This window comes from Anolis carolinensis, unplaced genomic scaffold, assembly GCF_035594765.1.
Source record: "Anolis carolinensis isolate JA03-04 unplaced genomic scaffold, rAnoCar3.1.pri scaffold_11, whole genome shotgun sequence".
Lineage (NCBI taxonomy): Eukaryota > Metazoa > Chordata > Lepidosauria > Squamata > Dactyloidae > Anolis > Anolis carolinensis.
The window spans coordinates 18,767,149-18,788,828 of NW_026943822.1; the positions used below are offsets into that span (position 1 = coordinate 18,767,149).

The following is a 21,680-nucleotide window of genomic DNA, read 5'->3' on the forward strand; positions in this document are numbered from 1 at the left end:
CATTCTGCTGGCTGTTGAATTTGACTACACGTCGGACACACCCAAGTGTCTAGGACTGTGTGATGTATCGGTGAATAATGCGTGCAGATCCCAGTAAGGTGGCCTTCTGCAGCTGGCAGGTGGGGATTTTGTCAGTGCCGATTGTGTTTAAGTGCAGGCCAAGGTCTTTAGGCACTGCACCCAGTGTGCCGATCACCACTGGGACCACCTTGACTGGCTTGTGCCAGAGTCTTTGCAATTTGATCTTTAAGTTCTCATATCGTGTCAGCTTTTCCAGTTGTTTCTCTTCAATCCTGCTGTCCCCTGGGGTTGCAACTTCGGCAATCCATACTTGGTTTTTTAACACGATTGTGAGGTCAGGAGTATTGTGCTCCAAAACCTTGTCTGTCTGAATTCGGAAGTCCCAAAGTAGCTTGACATGTTCATTCTCTGTCACTCTTTCCGGCTTGTGATCCCACCAGTTTTTTGTCGCAGGCAGATGGTATTTGTGGCACAAGTTCCAATGAATCATCTGAACAACGGTGTTATGCCTCTGCTTGTAGTCTATCTGTGCGATCTTCTTGCAGCAGCTGAGGATGTGATCTATTGTTTCATCTGCTTCATTGCAGAGTCTACATTTAGGATCTGTCGTCTACTTTTAATTTTGGCTTTGATGGCATTGGTTCTAATGGCTTGTTCTTGGGCTGCCAGAATCAGGCCCTCCGTCTCCTTTTTCATAGTTCCATTTGTGAGCCACAGCCATGTTTTTTCTTTGTTAATTTGGCTTTCGATTTATTATTATTATTATTATTATTTCTTACCCACCTCTCCTCATGGCTCAAATACATAAGCACAGCAAAAAATACTATAAATATACACACTAAAACGTACCTCCAAAGTTACATACCAAAATGTATTTCTACAAAGAACATGCTAAAACAAAGGACGCTTAAAATTCATGTTTAAAGACTGTCTGGATGGGCCTGCCAGAAGAGCTAGGTCATTACATGGTTTTTAAATTCCGACAGCTCATTTAGCCTTCAGAGTTCTTCTGGCAGGTTGTTCCACAGTTGTAGGGCGGCCAATGAAAAGGTCCTCTGGGTGGTAATTGTCAATCGGGTTCTGGCTGGTTGGAGCAGACACCTCCCAGAAGATCAAAGTGTGTGGGGGCAATTGTATGGGAGAAGGCGATCCTTTAGGTCACCTGGACTCAAACCATGTAGGGCTATAAAGGTAACAACCAATACCTTGTACTTTGCCCAGAAACTAATTGGCATCCAGTGGAGTGACTTTAGGATAGGTGTGATATGCTCACTCCTAGATGTTCCTGTAACAAATCTGACTGCTGTATTTTGAACCAGTCGCAGTTCAAAGCAGATCTGACAGTGAGTAAAAGTCACACATATGAAGCCAAACCTAAAAAAAATACCTGCTAAATCTAAAATAGTTCTTCATTCACAGTGAATGGCATGATGGCTGCACTAAGAGAAAGATATCAATATGCAAAACATTATATGTGATATCCTCTCATTTGTTTATATTTCTAGACAATAAATTCATATATGAAAAACAGGTTCAAGTAAAAATACGCAATTATGAACTGCAGGAAGGATTGTAATTTCCTGTATAAATAATAACAGTTGAGAAAGGCTGCATCAGAAACAGAATAGAGGGTCTGATTCTTTATCTATCAGACCACCTGCCTGCAAGAAAGAGATGAACTAAGTCTCCTGATGAGTTACCTCTCAGTGCTGTGCCTCACAATGAAATTACTGAAACTATTAACTTTGCATTGGTAACAAAACTAGGAAAATGTTACGCGTTGTTACAGAGGTTTGACAAGAAGGGAAATCCTGAGCACAGGCCAAGGGCAGATGCCTCACAAACCATGTTGGACAAAATCTCAGATTTAAGTAACCCAAAGATGCAGAACTGCTTTGACTTCCTTTGGTCTCTGCAGCCACTTAACTCTTTAAGCATTCAAAGACATTCTTTGGTGGGCTAGTTGTAACCTCTGTCAAAAGGGAAGCACTACCACATGGCTTTTTTTACTTCCCAAATAAGGAAATGCTTTTATAGAGCCAAATGTCAGTCTTAGAAAGAGGAAATCAAAGACAATGTGTGTGTCAGATCACAGCAGGACAAGCTGGGTCAGAAGGGAAGGGAGGATGACAGACAGGGAAGCACTTGTAACAACTGTCCACCAGCTGATTCAGTACGTCTGTAGATAACACTTTGCTTCATGGTTTAATAGCTTCTCACTTCTACTGCTGCTTACCTCTTTGCCATGTTAAAGGCATTTGTTGCAGTTGCTGCAATTTTTCAAGTTCTACTCTGCTTGCATACTAAAAGGTAAAGGTTTCCCCTGACGTTAAGTCCAGTCGTGACCGACTCTGGGAGTTGGTGCTCATCTCCATTTCTAAGCCGAAGAGCCGGCATTGTTCATAGACACCTCCAAGGTCATGTGGATGGCATGGCTGCATGGAGCGCCATTACCTTCCCATCGGAGCGGTACCTATTGATCTACTCACATTTGCATGTTTTCGAACTGCTAGGTTGGCAGGAGCTGGGGCTAACAGCGGGTGCTCATTCCGCTCCCGGGATTTGAACCTGGGACCTTCTGGTCCACAAGTTCAGCAGCTCAGCGCTTTAACACACTGTGAAACCAGGGGCTTGCATACTACAGCACTCTAATTGGATTGGGATGAAAGTCTGTCTCCCTCTGCTAGCCCAGAGCATATTTATTTTGCACATTTGGTTTCAACCTGAATGTTGGGATTTCTGTTTTGGTATTAAGCCCAGTTATGAAAATGTAGCTAATGTAGCAGCCTAAAAGTAGATGTTACAAATGCAGAATCTAAACAAACAGTATATCAGTAAATTGATTTTAACAAACAACAACAACATTCTCCCTGTCAGAAGAATAAGAAGAGCAGCAACCAAAGATTCAAAATACCAGTCCAGAAATTTTCTTTAAAATGTCTTGATTTGTTAAACCAGACACACAAGTACAGTCAACTGATGCACCACCTGCCCTAGCCATTAGTACTGGGAATGGAGCCATAAATATTAAGAAACCAGGCACTGGGCTATGGCTCAGTCAGCTTGCACACTTAATAGCCTTACTTATGTCTGAAGTAGCCACCAATGCCATCTCATTTATCAAAAATGATGCTGAATGTTTGCAAGAAGTCTTTCCAAGAAATCCACTCTGCCAGATCTTTAAAGGGGCCAGTAATGAGAGCAGCAAAGCACAATGATATTACCAAAAAGCACTAACAAAATGTGGACATTATGTGTGTGTGTGTGTGTGTGTGTGTGTGTGTGTGTGTGTGTGTGTGTGACAGGAGCTTCTAATGTTGAGAGAATTGGCTGTCTGCAAGGACACTGCCCAGGGGACACTCAGATGTTTTTGATGTTTTTACTGTCCTTGTGGGAGGCTTCTCTCATGTCCCCGCATGGAGCTGGAGCTAATAGAAGAAGCTCATCCATGCTCTCCCCAGGTTGGATTTGAACCAGCAACCTTCAGGTCAGCAACCCAGCCTTCAAGTCATCAGTCCTGCCAGCACAAGGGTTTAACCCACTGTGCCACCAGGGGACTTCTTGGACATTAGTAACAGAAGGACAATCGCTCCAAGTTTATTAGGACAGGCTAACATATGAGCTTTTAAGCTCATCAGAACTACTCACTTGGCTTGGTGTTAAGCAGAAAGATAACCAGAGATGTAGAGGGTGGGGGAAAGGATTTGTTAGGCACAATAAAAAAGCTCCAATGTGTAATCTATAGTCATTTTAGAACAGAACTGAGAACATATCAAAGCAGGCTTAATTGGGTTAAGCTGGCTCAGTGCAAAGATCTCAGGTTGCACAAAAGGGTATAGGGCCAGGGAAATGCCGTTGCTTGTCATACTGTATTTCCAAACTCTGCAGTTATCCAGTTCTGTTCTTGCCAGAACACAAAATATATCCATAACCCATTATCTTACTAGTCAATAGCTAACAAACATTTTTAACTGGGTGGTTACAAATATGCAAGGGCTGCTTCTGTTCTCTACAAGGAAGATGTACCGCCTCATACACACCACACAGGAATTGTTGAAACAGCAAAGCATTGCCAAGGAAGTCTTTTGGGTCAATGAGTTCTAAATTAGTATAGCAGAGATAGAAAACAGTTGAGAGTGGAAGAAAGGTCTCCCTAGCTTAAGTGCTCATACATAAATTAACGAGACATTTCTGAACAAACTAAAATACAAATAGGAATCCATAAAATTAGTGATAAAACAACTGCATAATAATAATAATAATAATAATAATAATAATAATAATAATAATAATAATAACAACAACAACTTTATTTTTATACCCCGCCTCTATCTCCCCAAAGGGGACTCAGGGTGGCTTACATGGGGCCAAGCCCGAATAAAAACAGTAGTAGTATAAAACACAGCAATAGACAAAAACATGCACCATTAAAAAATTTAAACATTAGCCAATAAAAACAAGAACTAATAAAAACATGGATTAAAACGGAGAGATTGTAAAAGTAGACTGGGTAAGGTGCACCATATAAATATTGTAAACACGAGGTGACCGATAATGTGCTGCAAATTCTTGGAAGTGCAAAGTGGGATGGGAATAGACCCTGTGTCTATATCGAGTTGACAAAGGTAAAAAGTGCAAACCAGTACAAGAATGGTCACAGATACAGATTGCTTCTGGATTTGCAATCTTTATCTAAAGGCCTGAGTAAAGAGCCAGGTTTTCAAGCTCTTTCTGAATGCTACCAGGGTGGGGGCTTGCCTGATTTCCCTGGGGAGCGAGTTCCAGAGCCGGGGGGCCACCACGGAGAAGGCCCTCTCTCTCGTCCCCACCAACCGTGCTTGTGGCGGAGGTGGGAGCGAGAGGAGGGCCTCCCCCGACGAACGAAGAGATCGTGCAGGTTCGTAGGGGGAGAGGCGATCACCAAGGTAGGAGGGTCCCAAACCGTTCAGGGCTTTGTAGGTGATCACTTGCACCTTGAATTGGGTCCGGAAGGTGAACGGCAGCCAGTGGAGCTCCTTAAGCAGGAGGGTTGACCGCTCCCTATAATTAGCTCCAGTTAGAAGCAAGGCTGCCGAACGTTGAACTAGTTGGAGTTTCCGGGCCGTCTTCAAGGGCAGCCCCACGTAGAGTGCATTGCAATAGTCCAGTCTAGAGGTAACTAAGGCATGGACCACCGTGGCCAGATCAGACTTCACGAGGTAAGGTCGCAGTTAGCGCACGAGTTTTAATTGTGCTAAGGCCCCTCCCAGCCACCGCCGACACCTGAGCATCAAGCGTCAGCGCTGAGTCCAGGAGGACTCCCAAACTGCGGACCTGCGCCTTCAGGGGGAGTGCGACCCCGTCAAGCACAGGTAGCCACCCAATACCCCGATCGGACATACAACTGACCTGGAGGACCTCTGTCTTGTCGGGATTAAGCTTCAGCTTATTCGCCCTCATCCAGCCCATCACAGCTGCCAAGCATTGGTTCAGTATTTGGGGGGCTTCCTTGGAGTTCGGTGGAAAGTAGTAGTAGAGTTGGGTGTCATCTGCATAGAGATGGCACCGAACTCCAAAACTCCGGATGACGTCTCCCAGCGGTTTCATGTAGATGTTAAAAAGACTGGTCAATGCCAATGTAGCAGACTGCCTTGGGAATCCTATGTACACTATCATTCCCTCTGTGGTAGGATAGAGAAAACTACTAATACTTAATGCAATAAGCATCAAACCCCATCACAATGAAACACCTGATTAATACATTTAAAATTAATTTCTCAAGGATTGTACTATATGGATGAATCCAATGGCAGAGGTACAGAATAGTGCACTAAAACTTGCAATGTGAGGTTAAAGGTTTCTTAAATTACTTCACACTGTCCCCAAGTATCATAACTTCACACTTGCCAAATCTTGATTTGCATTGACTGAATACCAGTTCAGCAAATCAATACTGGACACAAAAGATAGCTTCTGATGAATATGGCTCTATTTGGGAAAGTAAATTCTTGCAATATCAAGTCATTTTTTAAAACTTTCAGTGGCATCAGCCTGCTATCACTTTTTTCTTGCTCATCACCTGGACTTCAGGAAATCTGGTGTTAAAACTAGACTTTAGGAGTTCTCCAGTCCTAGTCAAGAGAAGCCCTTGTTTCTTTACTGAATCTCCCTCACATTGCTCCATCCTCAGAAAACAACAACAAATCTAACACAGTGTGTAGCTACAACTGCTCAGAATGGATTATCACATTATTCTCCAGCATTCAACATTATACTAAAACCAATGTTTCAGTTGGCATGGTAGTATTTATTATTTTTATAGATGTCTGTTTTCATGTTCTCCTTTGTTTTATCTTAGAGGACACAACGTTTTATGAAAATATCACTGAAGGCTTGAGGATTTAGACTGTCTAGTCTAAAGTCTCACAGAGCTCTACTGTTTTGATTCTTCTATTAAGCAGAAAACATGTATCAGAAAACAGGGTAATAAATTTGGAACTCTCATGGATTAAAGCAGAAGATGAAGCAGAAACATAATGTAAATCTCATAGACTGTTAAACCGACCAGAATATTTTACTCATTGCAACCTAAACAGGATATGATAGTGGGAATACTTCTGAATTTCACCACCAGATTGAAAGCTGATATGCTAAATTCTATATTAATGCATCATATTACTTCATGAATGATCTGGCAGCAATAACATTTGTTTTTTCAATTAACTCAATCTCTCATCAATCCAGCCCTCTCTACCTTCCCCACCTCCATTTTGATATACAGTTTCTAAAAACAGATTTAAGTGGCAGAACATTAGAAGATGCCAAGACTTCAACCAAAAAAGAGCAAAAGACAGACAAATCTAAATAACTATGAATCTAATACATATGATTTTCACTGCAAGTAGAAGAATGAACGTTACCCTATTTGGAAGAAACCAGATGGTGAAAACTTCACTGGACACTTGAGTCTACTGGTAAAGACCACCAATCTATCACTGGAACATTACTATTCAATTCCTGTACAGATCAATTTACTCCTAAAATTTCCAGCGTCAGAAGAAGATCCAACAACAATTTTTCACCTGAAATGTCCTATGTTACCTAGCTAGATGGTACAAGATCTGATTTCTGAAGCTACGGATGCTATAGTCATCATACTGAACACTGAACATCATACTCAACACATACATACTTTCTGTGCTTTTCCTGCAAACCAAATTGTTGCCTGAATAACAGATACAAGCAGGTATTATTAAAAGTACAGTGAGCAATGTTCTATGCCCTCCAAACTGTTATCCAGGTCAACCTGTCTCCCCAGAGAAGGCAGACCTAGGTAGCCCATGCATACAAGTTTTCAGGTATCAGCACTATCACAACCTCACAGAGATGTTGGGCTTGTAGCCCAGTCTCTCCTTTCCCTACAGGATTCTTTCAGATTTCAAAACAGAGTTTCCTACAGCTGCAATAAGCTAGTTCCTAGCAAAAACTTGCCCTTCATAGGTAATTGCTCAGCCAAAGATCATTTGCTAAGATTTCCCACCTTTTTTTCTCCCAGGTAGATTTACTTGACAGACTGCCTGAGGGAGACGGTAGTAACAAGACTACGAACACAGAGATTAGTTTTACAGGAAGAACCTTGCACTCTGGCTTCAAAGTGAGAAACCTTCTCTCACCCTGGCATTTTGAGAATTAGAACACAGAGAACTCCAAGACACCACACACTTGGAAAGCATTTTTATAGGTTTTTTTCCATGATCTTGTACAGAAACATACTTTTCTAATAAATGGGCTGTCGTTACCAAGTACAAAGATGCAGGACTGAAAGAAGGCTATGTACTAGAATTTCAAAGCGGTCATTTTTGTTCCACCCCATACAGAAGCAAGCACACATTTCACTTGAGACACACTGCAGCAATCCCCACACCTTGCCTGGCTCTTTCCTACCTTAATAGTGTCACCTGTGAAAGGAAATCTTGCTACAATAGCAGCAGCTAGCTCATTCTAAAGCAAACAAAAAGCCTCCATCTGTTCAGCAGATGTGAGAGGATGAGCGCCTGAACAAAGAAAGCAGAAAATAACCATGTGGTTTATGGTTACAACAAGTTGCTGTTCTAATTCAGATTCACAGGACATTCCGATTCTGCCATTAGAGACTGCAAAAGTATTTTTTCTTCAATCTGAAGTGTTCACAGGCTTCGTCTAAACTCCAGTTGCCTTAGACAACAGAAAGATCTGTCCACCTTTCCTAAGCCTAAGAATACAAGCATGCCTCGGTTTTAAAAGTGCCTGATAAAGAAGGTTGGTTTATATAAAATCTTTTTAGGGGAGGCAAGGTAAATAAACAGTTGCCTCCCAAATCACTTACTCAGATGTGGGAAGAACAAAACAGAAAGATAAAGCCTGGCTCACCAACTACCCTGGCATGTTGAAAAAACATAGATCTGTAAATTTAACAATCAAAGTGGAAATCATAAGAAAACTGGAAGCTGTAGAAATGCATTTTGGAAACAGCATTCCTGGACACATTTTGGAAGCAGCTTTAAAGTGATTTCTAGAAGATTGAAAATGTTTTTGGTTATGCAAGACTTACCAGAACTGGTTGTTTCATTTCACATATACAAAATGTTAGTTTCGAATAACAAGTTTGCTGAAACATGTTGAACTACTCTCTTTTTTTGAAGTGTAGGAATCTCTTTTCTTACCATGTTATTTCTACGTCTGAAACCAAAGTTTCTATTAAAGAAGTGAAGCTCAGTGACAGTTCGTTATCTGGTGTATATATGCACATCGAACTGTCTGCCCTGAAGCAGCTGAGTAGACTTTGAAAATGGTTAATGACTGCAGACTCCTTGTGCTTCTAAGAAACCACCAACTGGTTTGTAAACCCTATCAGAGAATAAGGAAGGAACCCAATTTTGACAAGCGATAGCTGTAAAAACAAGAAAAACAGGTCTTTATAGGACACCAAAGTGTGTTTGTGTTTGGGGGTGGGCAAGCAAAGAGAAACAGTAATGAAAAGAAGGAAAATTTTGGATAATGATGACAGAGGAGATATACAAAATATAGGTTGAGTCTCCCTTATCCAGAAATGTTAAATACAGTACTGTACTCCAAAACCCAAAATATTTCTACCAGCCATGTACTTCTTTGAGTTGTTCACTGCCATTCCCAAAGAATACAAGGGCAACAAAATTGTTGCATATAAACAATGCCAGTCAAGAAAACAAATTTTGTTCACCTACAGCTGGAACCTACTCTACTCTTCACTGAATGAAGTGATGTATGACACATCATGTGCATCCATTTGTATGAGTCCCAGGTATAGAATTCCATATTTACCTTTTTTTTGCATTTGAAAAAAATCAGTACTCTCCCATAAATCTTATAGCCAGCTAAATAGCAAAAGGCCTATCTCAATAATTATGTCAAACATAATGCTGTCAAACATAATGAAACATCCATCCATAAGTTCCCTGCTTTATTTTATTAATATTAATATAATATTATTAATATTTATTAATATTAATATAATAATCTCCTGATTTCTCTTTGGTTTCACAAATTATATTAACCTGTACTAAGGAGAAAATGGTATCATACAGACAAAATGACAATGTCTATACCAAACTTTATATTACTCACCATAAACTCTTAGCATAGATTATACTATAAACAAAAATGCACAGCACATACTCTTAGTGCTGGCACTATTATATGAATGTCACTTACACTGTGAGCATTAAGCAATAACTGTTTGAACTCTTGAAGGAGTTTCTATATAACACACCAGATGGGTAGTGGCATGTGTATTTACATGCAAATACCAGAAATGCTCATGTTTTATGCCAGCTATGTAATATTGTATTGTAAGTTTTACTTTGTGTTTTCTAGCATAAAATTTTATTTGTGAATCTTTCAATCTACATACTAAATGTTACTGTGAATCTATACACAGTAAACTAAGTCCACTTCATCATCTTTGAATGAGATTTTCCTGCTTCTTGCAGGGGGTTGGACTGGATGGCCCGTGAGGTCTCTTCCAACTCTACGATTCTATGATTCATCAAATGCATGGAGTAAGTGCCTAGGGACAAATGTGTATACCTATGAATGAGTAGGATGTGTGCTTGAACAGCAACAGAAATACAAAACTTATGGGTGATATGGTGACAGGTTCACTTTGAAGGACAAAGGCAGAAGGAAAGATATTTGATAAAGAAAAGGTGAGCAGATAACCAAATGAATAATGGAAGGAGCTACTGGTATGTAGTATTACGTTATATTATGTGCCAGATATGATAAAATGTATGACAGTATCATGAGGCTAGGATGTTAAATATTATATATGAACCCTTATACATAGCCTGAAGGTAATTTCACACCATATTTTTAATAATTTATGCTCAAATTAACTTTGTGTACACTGAATAAACAGAAAACAAATATGTCACCATCCCAGCCACCCATGTGGTTTATTTAGAGGATTGGGGATTTCAGAATTATGGATAAAGTATCCACAACCAGCAATGCATGTACTGTGCCAGGAAACCATCATCTCTGTTTAAGCAATTATCAATGCACTGGAGTTTTCTGATGTATATATTTCTGATGTTTCCTTCTGTGTGTATTACTATATATTTCTGATGTTTCCTTCTGTGTGTATTACTACTGTTATAAGAAATATGACATGGGGCACTTTAAACAGTGATTTGTTTCCCTTAACTATAGTGTTTTATTTTTTGAAATGGCAGAGCAAGGGAATCACCGTAATCATATCTGACTAGTACCTGGAAAGAGATGTGAATTAGAACTGTATCTGTTAAAAGTTTCCAATGAACACACACAACTTTAAAATAAAACATGATTACTCTCACAAATCTGTTATAAAATGGAATATGGAAATGGGGAAAAGGGCAATACAGTGGGTCATTGGAAGTCAAGAGCTTATTAATGGGAGTATTCTGAAACTCCCATTGGGACTGTTAAGGCCAGTACAAAGGGCATGCATGCAAGCCCATTTTCAGAGGAAATGCAGATAAAAAAGAAATCACACAATCATTTTCATCAGTTCTGTTTGATTGCAGATTTGTTCTTGTTACACAACCCTCTAAGAAACTGGATTTATGGGTGGAATTTGGTGTCTGGATATGTATTTATATTAAGAACAGCATGGAAAGTTTGTTCATATTCAAGCAGGGAAGCTACAATTTACTGGTTTAAAGTTTTTGAAAAATAATGTAAAATTAAATGTCACTGTTGCACTAAAAAACAACGTGGATTTATACCCTTGTGTGCTCATAACCCATAACGACAATACTGATTTGTTGATCATAAAAACACTGCAGGATGTAAAACCTATTCAGAACTTCCAAGCTGGGGTTGGTGACCACAGAGATGAAGGATCTTACGAGGTTATATTCACTGAGTACAAAATTTCCACAGTCCTCTTTTAAATTTTAAAACCATATTATGCCATCCCTTCAAGTGAAAGAAAGACTAGTGTAGACCTTGATTAACTTCAAAACTATAGAATGGGGACATATATACCCAGGAAGATTATCATGATAGAGAGTGTATCTCCTCTGCTACTTAACAATTCTAGGGAATATAATTAAACTTCTTCAGGTTTACAAACCGACTTCGTGAGTTTGTTCACCACCAATGGCTACTAATCATGAGAACAGATAATTCCGATTTTGTATTTACTTGTGCTCTGAAGGAACCTCATCTCTTCCACTGACCTTCTGGCTTCACTTGGGGGGGGGGGGGGGCTTTGTGCCCATAGACTGAATCTATCTACTTAGTTCCACTGACAGCTCAACAGATGGTCTCTACTGATTTTATACCATTATAAATATGGTTAGCTTTTAACTTGTTGCAAAACTCACAGAATGTCCAGGACAGCCACAGGTTGCTCAGTTGGGAAAACAATGCCTACTACTATCTGACAGGATATACCTCCCAATATACTATTGTACATTTTCATAACCATTAAAAAGAGAGAACCAGGTCTCACACTAAATATGACAAGGCTATCCAATTTGAGTTACAGATTCTGTTTCAGACCCCGGAAATTCAAGTTTTACGTATTATTACTTCTTTGTATACAAACTACTTTTTTCATATACTAGAAACCTCCAACCTACAGGCAGGAAATAATTCCAAACTACTTGTTCTATAAATCATATAATGGACTTTCTCTCCTCATTTCCAAACAAGCATGGGTGACTGTGACCCTGAACATGTCTTTGCATTTAATTCTGCTTCACTACTGGCAAAGCTTCATAAGGCAGATGGGAAATGTAATCCAGCAACATCTGGAAAGCCATTGATTTTAACCATGAAAACACACACAAACATGTTAAGCTCTTTCAACCACAAGCAGTTCTGTAAAAGCCACCTAAGAGCTTTCTGGCTCTTATCCACAGGAGGTGGAAGAGTATCCTGGAATATGCAAAGATGTTTCCCTTTCTTACATACACCATAACCCTGGAAACTAGAGATTTCAGTCATTAATTTCAAATAGGCTTCTGTAGCACTTAAATCAAAGCACATCTTCTCTCTTTGCAAATAGCTCTTGCTATAGAATCCATGATATGAAGGTGATGAATCTTGACAGCTCTTCAGAGAAAATAAACACTGAACAGCTTTAAAAAAAACACACAGGCAAGAGCTCAATCCCTTACAGCAGCCATCTGGAGGGTAGGTAGCAGATTGGGGCCAGCTAGCTTACTGCATGAAAACAAGTGGTTGTGTATATTCCAGACTGCTCACTGAAAGTCCTACTCTGGGTTTTTTTCTTTCCTTCCTTCCTTCCTTCCTATTTTGAAAATGTGCATATTCCTTTTGTCGTGTTTCCCATACCAATGCATTCATTTCCATTTCAAAAGCAGACAAAGTCAATGCCTAGTGTGAATCAGTGAGCTATCACAAAGCTAAAACTAGGCACTCTAAAACATAAGCCGCCTTTCTACTTCTGAGAACCAGGTAGAAACTGATGAGCAATATACCTATGTGTTACCAGCTGTAGCGATCTTACTGAGTGAAAGCCACTAGTCTTGCACATTTCCTTGACTTCTTTCTTTAAAACACCAGGTAAACACTGCAATGATATTCATACTTCATATCTCTACTCTTTCTTTCTCAAGACACATGAACACTGCTATAAGCAGATTGGGTACAAACAGTTGGAACAATGTAAAGTGAACTGGAATAACCTATCTAATTATCCAGTGCACACAAGCCTCTAGATACTGAGCCTGTTTCTGAACCCTCTGGATGTGCCCAAGGCCACTCTTGCTGTATCTCCTTGAAAAACTGACTGACCCTTCCAAATATCTAAAAAAGCTTAACAAGCCACGCCAAAGAACAAACAAATATCCCAGATAAGTCTTAAAAGCAAATGCATTCTGAAAACACTCCATTTCCCAATTCCACTCCTCATATGATTGTCTCAACCTCGTCCCAGTGAAATACAATAATCTGATTTAACAATTTGCTTCTGGCCAAAAAACATATACAAATCCTGGGACAATATATTTTCATTACAACCACGGTAAATGGAATCTAGCAGCGGCAATCTACAAGATCCAACCACTAGCCCATATCTTACCTTCTCCGACTTGACTTTTTTGAGCTGTCGGCACTCACTGTCACCATCTTCCAGCTCTGACTTAACTCCCAGAGGATTGAGTGCAGATCCTGTGTCAATAGCTATACTTCCAAGCTGCTCGGCAGCAGTAGCAGAAGATTCTGATCCTTGGCCACCATCATATTGCCCAACCCTGACTGCCAAAGCAAGAGGTGGGAGTACACTTGGCTCCTTTTCTGCTGGAGCGCCCACACCCTCACTCCTTTCTTTCTTACTCTTTGAAGAACTCCCCTCCTTCTCCTTCTTTGAGTTGGCCACACTGCGAGAAGATTTGGCCGATTTCTCAGAGCCCTTTGGGGTAATGGCAGCCACCAAACCACCAGTGTTCATGCCATCCCCAGGGCGCCCCTGAACCTCCTTCTTTCCACTGGTCCCTTCATTTGGAGTAAACAGGGAAGATCCTGGGGCAGTCTTGTTACTGTCCTTGCTACTCTTACTCCGCTTGGATTTGGATTTGCCTTCCTTGCTCTGTGGACCTGGCACTGGGGTCACAAACTTTATGTTCTCTGGTAGTGTCGCCACAGCATTTGGTGCTGGTAGCCCCACCTCCTTGGAGCCTGACATTTCCAATTTCTGTTGGTCCTTCTCCAAATCTGCGTCCAGATCAATGATGAGATTTCCTACTCCAATGTCCCATTCATCCCCACTGTCATATGTTTCAACTGGGTTAGCATCCACTCCTTTCCCTCCGGAAGCTCCACTGCTCAAGGACATCTTAGAGTTAACGGCCCTCTTCAAGGTTCAAGCCTCTTGTCTGCTCCCTCAGCCTTTGGGTATGAAGAGCAGCTTCATCTATGTTCTCAAGCCTCCAGTGATCAAGCTGTGCCCAGGCGACATAACTGTTGAAAGGGAAGTAAGAACACATATTACATTGCTGATTCAGCAAATGGATCTGAGAACAAAGCACACACATACTGTACACACATATATAATATGGAAAGAAATGTACAGATCCTTGTTTTTTAATTCTTCTCATGAATATAAGACTTTGTGGTTATATGTCCCTAAATCCTGGAACATCCATACATTGATAATCACAGAGAAAGGAAGGCTAGTAAGCCATAAAGAGAAAATGTGTACATGGTGCTCCAGGAAACACATTTACTGAAAAGTGACAGGAAGAGAATAGGGAAATCTCACATTCAATTGTGAAGTTTAATAACAAACAAATTAAAGTAGAACAGGCAGAGTTATGTAGACAAGAAACATAAGTCAAAAACATATCAAGAGAAAATTCATGAAAGCATCCACATCATGTGAGTCTAAATTCCTAAATAACCAAAAACAGTATCTTTGAAGATTCTACATAATGAGTATTTCCCTCGAGGCTACAAAGGAGCAAGACAGTCAGTCCACAAGTTAAGTATATGGCAATTATATTTACAAGAGACAATTAACACATGAAATGACAATCTTCTTAGCAAACAAAGAGATGTAGCAAAGGGCAGTTTTAGGCTTTCCTGCAAGCTATGACTGCCCCTCCATCTCTGGCTTCTTCTGCTCCATGCTGAGTGTAAGGGACATCGGCATTGCTATATATATATGGGACCTATTTAAATAAAAGCTGTTTTTAAACACTCAGAGCACACCACACTGCCTTTTATCATACACACACACACAAAGCTGACAAGACAGGATGCCTATTCCGGAGTTAATGGGACATTTCTATCATATGAAAAGATAGCTTTCCCATAGCCATCCCAAAATAATGATGAAACAGTTACAGCCATATAAATTTCACACTACTAACCAAACAATACAGGAAATGAAATGATCAGTGTGCACTGCTAGGCCTTCAAATTATGTACACTGCAAGGCATCATGGGTTAGGGCTACCACAACAGATGCTGTGCTGCAGGAGGATTGTGTTAATTTCTATGAGACAGCTCATCACACAATTTTATCTGCAATAGACCAGTGAGATTTAGCCCTAGAATTGATTTGAAGATTTTCTCCCACTCTACAAGAATCCCCAAGTAGACTTACCTGTAGATAGTCTTGAGTCACCACCACTTCCATAATGTTTTGGCACACTGACTTCCACTAGGCTGCAGCTACAACAGATGCTTGGGCTGACAAGAATTTAAACCCACTCACAGCTTACTCTTTTGCTCAGGTCTTTGTACTTTACACTCTTATCTGTATTTTAAGTATGCATTTTGTTATTATGGTAGTAATTTATGAGCAGCTAGTAAGCATTTTGATAGACTTGGCTGCAATCAGATGAAAAAAAAATCTCAACATATCTCACTTTTTAACCTTTTAATCCTCCCTGAAACTACAAGCCAGTTTAAGCACATGGAACAATATTTGTTCACATTCATTCCTTTCTCATCTTATTAATCTCACTCTCCTTCCCCTGCTCCCAACCCTCAATTCAGACTGTAATTGCCTCAAGGGTAATGCTTGTCTTTGTTTCCACGATGCTGCAGAAAACCAGGTACACTATGTACAGTATTAAATTTGTATCTATCCCTTCTTCACTTGTACATATGCAGAATTAAAATAACCCATACACAAAAAAACACAATACAGTAGAGTCTCACTTATCCAACATTCTGGATTATCCAACACATTTTTGTAGTCAATGTTTTCAATATATCGTGATATTTTGGTGCTAAATTCATAAATACAGTAATTACTACATAGCATTACTGCATATTGAATTACTTTTTCTGCCAAATTTGTTGTCTAATATGATGTTTTGGTGCTTCATTTGTAAAATCATAACCTAATTTGATGTTTAATAGGCTTTTCCCTAATGCCTCCTTATTATCCAACATATTCACTTATCCAACATTCTGCCGGCCCGTTTATGTTGGATAAGTGAGACTCTACTGTATTTCAAGACACTCAAAAGAAAGGTTGAGATGTGTGTGGGAAACCTTCCAAATGGAAAATTTACCCCCCCCCCCCCAAATTGAATGCTAAAATGTAACAAACATATGTACACTTACTTATCCAAAGTAATCTGGGCCGCAACTGGTACACGATTCATGATTGTACACTACAAGTTCCAATATAAGTTTTATTTGAAATTACAAGTGGAACTGGAATATATAACTAATGAAATACTCACACTGCAATCTTAAAATGAATCCCAAAAGAATCTGTTGCAAGCAGTTATAATTCAGCCTAACATTCCCAGAACATTGTCCCTGGACTCATTAAAGAGAGTAGAAAAGAGTACCAAAATCAAATAGGAGGAAAACAATCCAAATGCATGAGCTCCTCTACACTTCGTACTTGTCATGAAGAATTCACCCATACACACGATGTGCATGTATTCTCTTGTCCAGCTGGAAATCTTCCAACAAGCAATTCTATTAGACGCCTTGAAACAGAAATACTAAGGGAGACAGCTTTTCGCCTGGGAACACTGCACACACGCAGTGCCAGGCATAAATAATTCAACTCCATTAAGGGCAGCTACCTCTATAAACCACATCTACATTGCAAAAAGAAGCCATGTCATTAGAGACCAATGTGAAATATCACTTTGAACTTGTAGCCCTTATCAAAACACTTCAAACAAATCTCGCCAAGCAACACTGGAGTATACTCTGCGAAAGGATCAACATGCTGCCAAAAGATCATTGTGCCTTGACACACTGTGGCAAGTCACAAAAGACTGCACTGCTTTTGACCTTTTGCAATGAAACAAAAGGCACGGGAAATCTAATTGTGAATGATCTGACACCCAAAGGCGAATTGATCCCACGAGCAGTTCAGCTGTAATACAAACAGAATGTCTTCCATTCCTGTGTTTGAATCTCCAGAGCTCCGAGATTAGCCTCTGTTTGCTTCCAGACATGACTGACTAATTTTCAACCTGATTAACTTTTAGGAATTCCTGCATGAAGGAATAGCAGAAGCAGTGGAAAATCTCCAGCACCAGACAGCTGCTGCTCTAGAGCACGGCAAAGCTAAAAGGATTTAAGGTTCTGTCTCATTTGGATCAGTCCAAGGCAGTACACGTGCCCCCTGGCTGTAGGCAGCAGTCCCCAAAAATCGGTCAGGAACTATCATGGCGACTGAAGGCAAGTGAAGGGAACAAGGCAAGTTACAAGAAGCAGTGCATCAGCTAGACAAATATGGCAAACTCTTTCTGGGAAGAACTCCTAAACATTCCCATTAGCTTTGGACCCAGCTCTAGTAACTCCGTCCGGTCCCTTAAGTGCCCACTTTTCCAGAGACCAGAGTGGAAACACGAGCAAGTGCTGTATTCTCAAGTCACTCCTCCCACCATCTCTTGCTGGCAGTCAGCCCACAGCTTTCCTCTATAGACTACTTCTACAGAGGATTCTGTTTTTTTTTTTGTTTCCTTTTCCGACTAAAGAAACTCAGGGGGATCCATCTTGCTTTGCAGAGGAAGCTGCAGCACTCTTAGCTCTTCACACAACAGAACTGGTCTCCCTCTAGCTGCCTTGTTCAGGTTTGATTTTTTTTTGTTTTTGAAGCAACTCCCATGTCTTTTTGTAGCTTTTCTTTTTAAGACGTTGTTCTCTCTCCCTTGCTCTCTCTCCAGCGATGAAAACAATGTTGAATGAAAGCCAGCTGGCAGCCAGAAGACTAGACGGAGAAATGTGCACAAAGGAGCTTCCTACCACACTGTTTTCAGTTCAAGGAACTGTCTGGTGGCGAGGGAGGGAGGAATCTTTACTTCTTCCTTTCCAGACCATATCAGAAAACCAAAAGGTGCTATCGCAGCCCCAAACCATTGGTCTTGTTTACAGTACTGGTGCACAACCACTGTCTAAAAAGGTTGCAAGGTTAAATGATGTCATTTTCAACCAGAATTGTCCATAAAATTAACAAAGGACTTCAGTGTCACTTTCCATTAGTCTAGTAGTAAAAGAAGTTTTGGGCCATGTCCGTCCAGCTAAATGTAAATTGCTGCTTGTGCAGCCACTACATCATGGACATAGCCAAAATAAACTGAAGCCACCTGTCTCCTTCAATATGGAGGTACCAGTTACAAGGACTACCAGATTAGCATGTTGAGCCACATCATCTTTTACAGAAAAAAACAAAATATTTCTACAGTATTTTGGCATAAAATACTTTTGCTGCAAGATAACAGACTTGTCACACCTTAAGGACTATTACGAGCATTCCTGGACTATATAGCCCATGACACATCTTCATCTGATGAAATGGGCTGTATAGTCCAAGAATGCTCGTAATAGTCCTTAATTGGTAGGTTAAAGGTAAAGGTTTTCCACTGACTTTAAGTCCAGTCATGTCTGACTCTGGGGGTTAGTGCTCATCTTAATTTCAAAGTCAAAGAGCCAGCGTTGTCCGTAGACACCTCCAAGGTCATGTGGCCGGCATGACTGCATGGAGTGCCGTTACCTTCCCGCCAGACTGCTAGGTTGGCAGAAGCTGGAGCTAACAGCGGGCGCTACCTCCGCTCCGGGGATTTGAACCTGCGACCTTTCGGTCTGTAAGTTCAGCAGCTCAGTGCTTTAACACACTTCGCCACCGAAGTAAGTAAAGGTTTTGAAGTTATTATGTTCCTCTATAAGATGTCCACTATTCCCTAAAAACTGTTTTACAACTATCTCTGGCCATTTGTTTAAAAAAAGGAAAAAAAAGAGCTGGCTCTAAGATTATTTCAGTTCCCACTACTAAAATTACCCAAGAGATGAGGAGAAAGAAATGTAATATTAGAATTATGGAACGATTTCAGCCAACTGTAATTTCTGTACTCGTCTTTCAATTGCAAGATGTAAAGGTAAATGCTTGTTCTACACTAACAAGTATCCCAGGGAAAGTAATTATTACATGAAACTGTTTTAAAATAATACTAGTTTCAAAGCATTCTTAGCAAAGGCAGGCTAAATAATGGAATAAAATGAAATAAGCCACAAGCAATGCCTATGACTTCAGCCTCTGGAGGCAAACAGCACAGGTCAGGTTCAGTAGAGGCAGCTGCAGAACAAGAGTCCAGGGCTGTCCAGGGTGTGATCTCTTCACTGACCTCATGGCTGGCTCCTCAAACAAGTCACTGGAGTATGTCAGCTTCACAGCTTGTTCCCTCCTTCCTGGAACCCACTGCACTTGGGCAGCAGCCAGGCTGGATCAAAACTATCCCCAAGGATATCATAAATAGGCCACTCCGCTGACAGCATCAAGGCTTCCATAGCGAGAGACAGAAAAGACAAATTCTAAACATGAATAGAATGTTGCGTTATTGGATAATAGCCTCAATTCAATTTGATATCCCATTAAAAAGGAATGCTGGACCGAGACTGGACTTCATATGCATTAAAAGAATAATGTCTGCCTTCAATCTTCTACCATCGTGTATGCAGGTTTTGAAGTTAGAACAGAATGCCTCATATTGGAATGGGCCTTTTCTGTGCTACCACATCTATTCTTGGGTCAGTCTTCTATTTTAGATTCAGCAGCTCTCCAAACCAGAAAAAGTAGCAAGTTTTGCTCTTCACAATGGCTCATGCCTCCCCATATTGAAGCTTTTCTTGTGTTGTTGAACAGCAAGCATTGATTCTAACCACTGGCTATGCTGGATTAATCTACTGGTAGGCCATCCAAAATATCTGGAGGGCACCTTGTTGGCTTAAGATAGTCCATAGCTATTTAACACATTACGTAAAGGTAGATAAAGGTTTTCCCCTGACATTAAGTCTAGTCGTGTCAGACTCTGGGGTTGGTGCTGAGCTCCATTACTAAGCTGAAGAACCAGCATTGTTCATAGACAACTCCAAGGTAATGTGGCCAGCATGACCGCATGGAGTGGCATTACCTTCCCACCGGAGTGGTATCTATTGATCTACTCACATTTGCATGTGTTCGAATTGCTAGGTTGGCAGAATCTGGGGCTAACAGCAGGAACTCACCCTGCTCCCCGGATTTGAACCGCCGACCTTTCAGTCAGCAAGTTCAGCAGCTCAGTGGTTTAACTTGCTGCACCACCAAGGGCTCCATTTAACACGTTACTTTTTCAAATAAGGAAACTTATCTTTCTTAATGAAAAAGCATACACCTGAGAATTGCAAAGGCTAGCATAAATTTCTTTTATATTTACTAAACTTCCAGATAGTAGACTCTCAGCCTCTCTCAATTCAACTGCTATGACTGGAGACAATTAAAGCCAATGAGCTTATGTGGACTTAGAAGAACATTATCAAATACTGTCTTTACAAGAATTCACAAACTTTTTCCATTTTAGAAGGCAAGACAGAAACATGCACAACATTTGAAATGATCAAAATAAGAGACAGAGTTTGCGTATATCACATCATTGACTACCTTCCATAGCTTCCATTTCTTTTATCTAGCATCTCCAAATACTTTTAGTAAGTTCTGAATTCTGCAAAAAGCCAGCATTTAAAAAGATTATGAAAGGAAAATAGATTTTCCTAATGTAGTAGCACATAGCCAGTCAGTCCCAATAGCCTATGTGCTTACCAAAATATGTAAGAAGACTCCGAGACAAGTATGACAGCATAAATAATTACTGCATTTCTACAAGTAACTTATAATCAATTCATTCCAAAGATGGGAAGAGCTGTTTAAGTATTAATGTTGAATATACACAGAAAGGCCAATTTTGAAGCTACTTTTTGATATGTATGGTAAATTTCTAACTGGGTAAATTTTATGCTTTTACAATTGCAATTTTCAGCTTTTAAGCAGCACATAGCACAGTGGTTCTCAATCTGTGGGTCCCCAGGTGTTTTGGCCTACAACTCCCAGAAATCCTAGCCAGTTTACCAGCTGTTAGGATTTCTGGGAGTTGAAGGCCAAAACATCTGGAGACCTACAGGTTGAGAACCACTGACATAGTGTTTCCCCTATTTCAAAAGGGAATGTAGGTATGAAAGATTTTAACAGATGCTGCTGGAAGAAACAGAGGTCACAGCTAAGAATTATCATAGGCTTCAAGGAAAGCCAGAACACAACTGAAAAACAAACCAGGTTTTTAAAGTGCCTGGTCATTAAACAATAGCTTGCCAAATCATCTAGGATCTCCTCTTCTCCATTCAACTATACTCAACCTAAC

The 21,680-nt window shown here is 40.3% G+C and overlaps 1 protein-coding gene across 2 annotated transcripts in view; it reads right to left on the reverse strand.

Annotated features, from left to right (window-relative positions):
- znf609 (zinc finger protein 609) overlaps positions 1-21,680 on the reverse strand; it is a 53,890-nt gene that overhangs the window by 26,388 nt on the left and 5,822 nt on the right. The window contains exon 2 of one of the 2 annotated variants that reach the window (XM_008120716.3): positions 13,613-14,490. The exons of the other annotated variant lie outside the window; for it this stretch is intronic. Coding sequence (XP_008118923.1) covers positions 13,613-14,365 — 753 coding nt within the window. The 5' untranslated portion in view covers positions 14,366-14,490. The remainder of the gene's footprint in view (positions 1-13,612; positions 14,491-21,680) is intronic. 2 annotated transcript variants of the gene reach the window in all.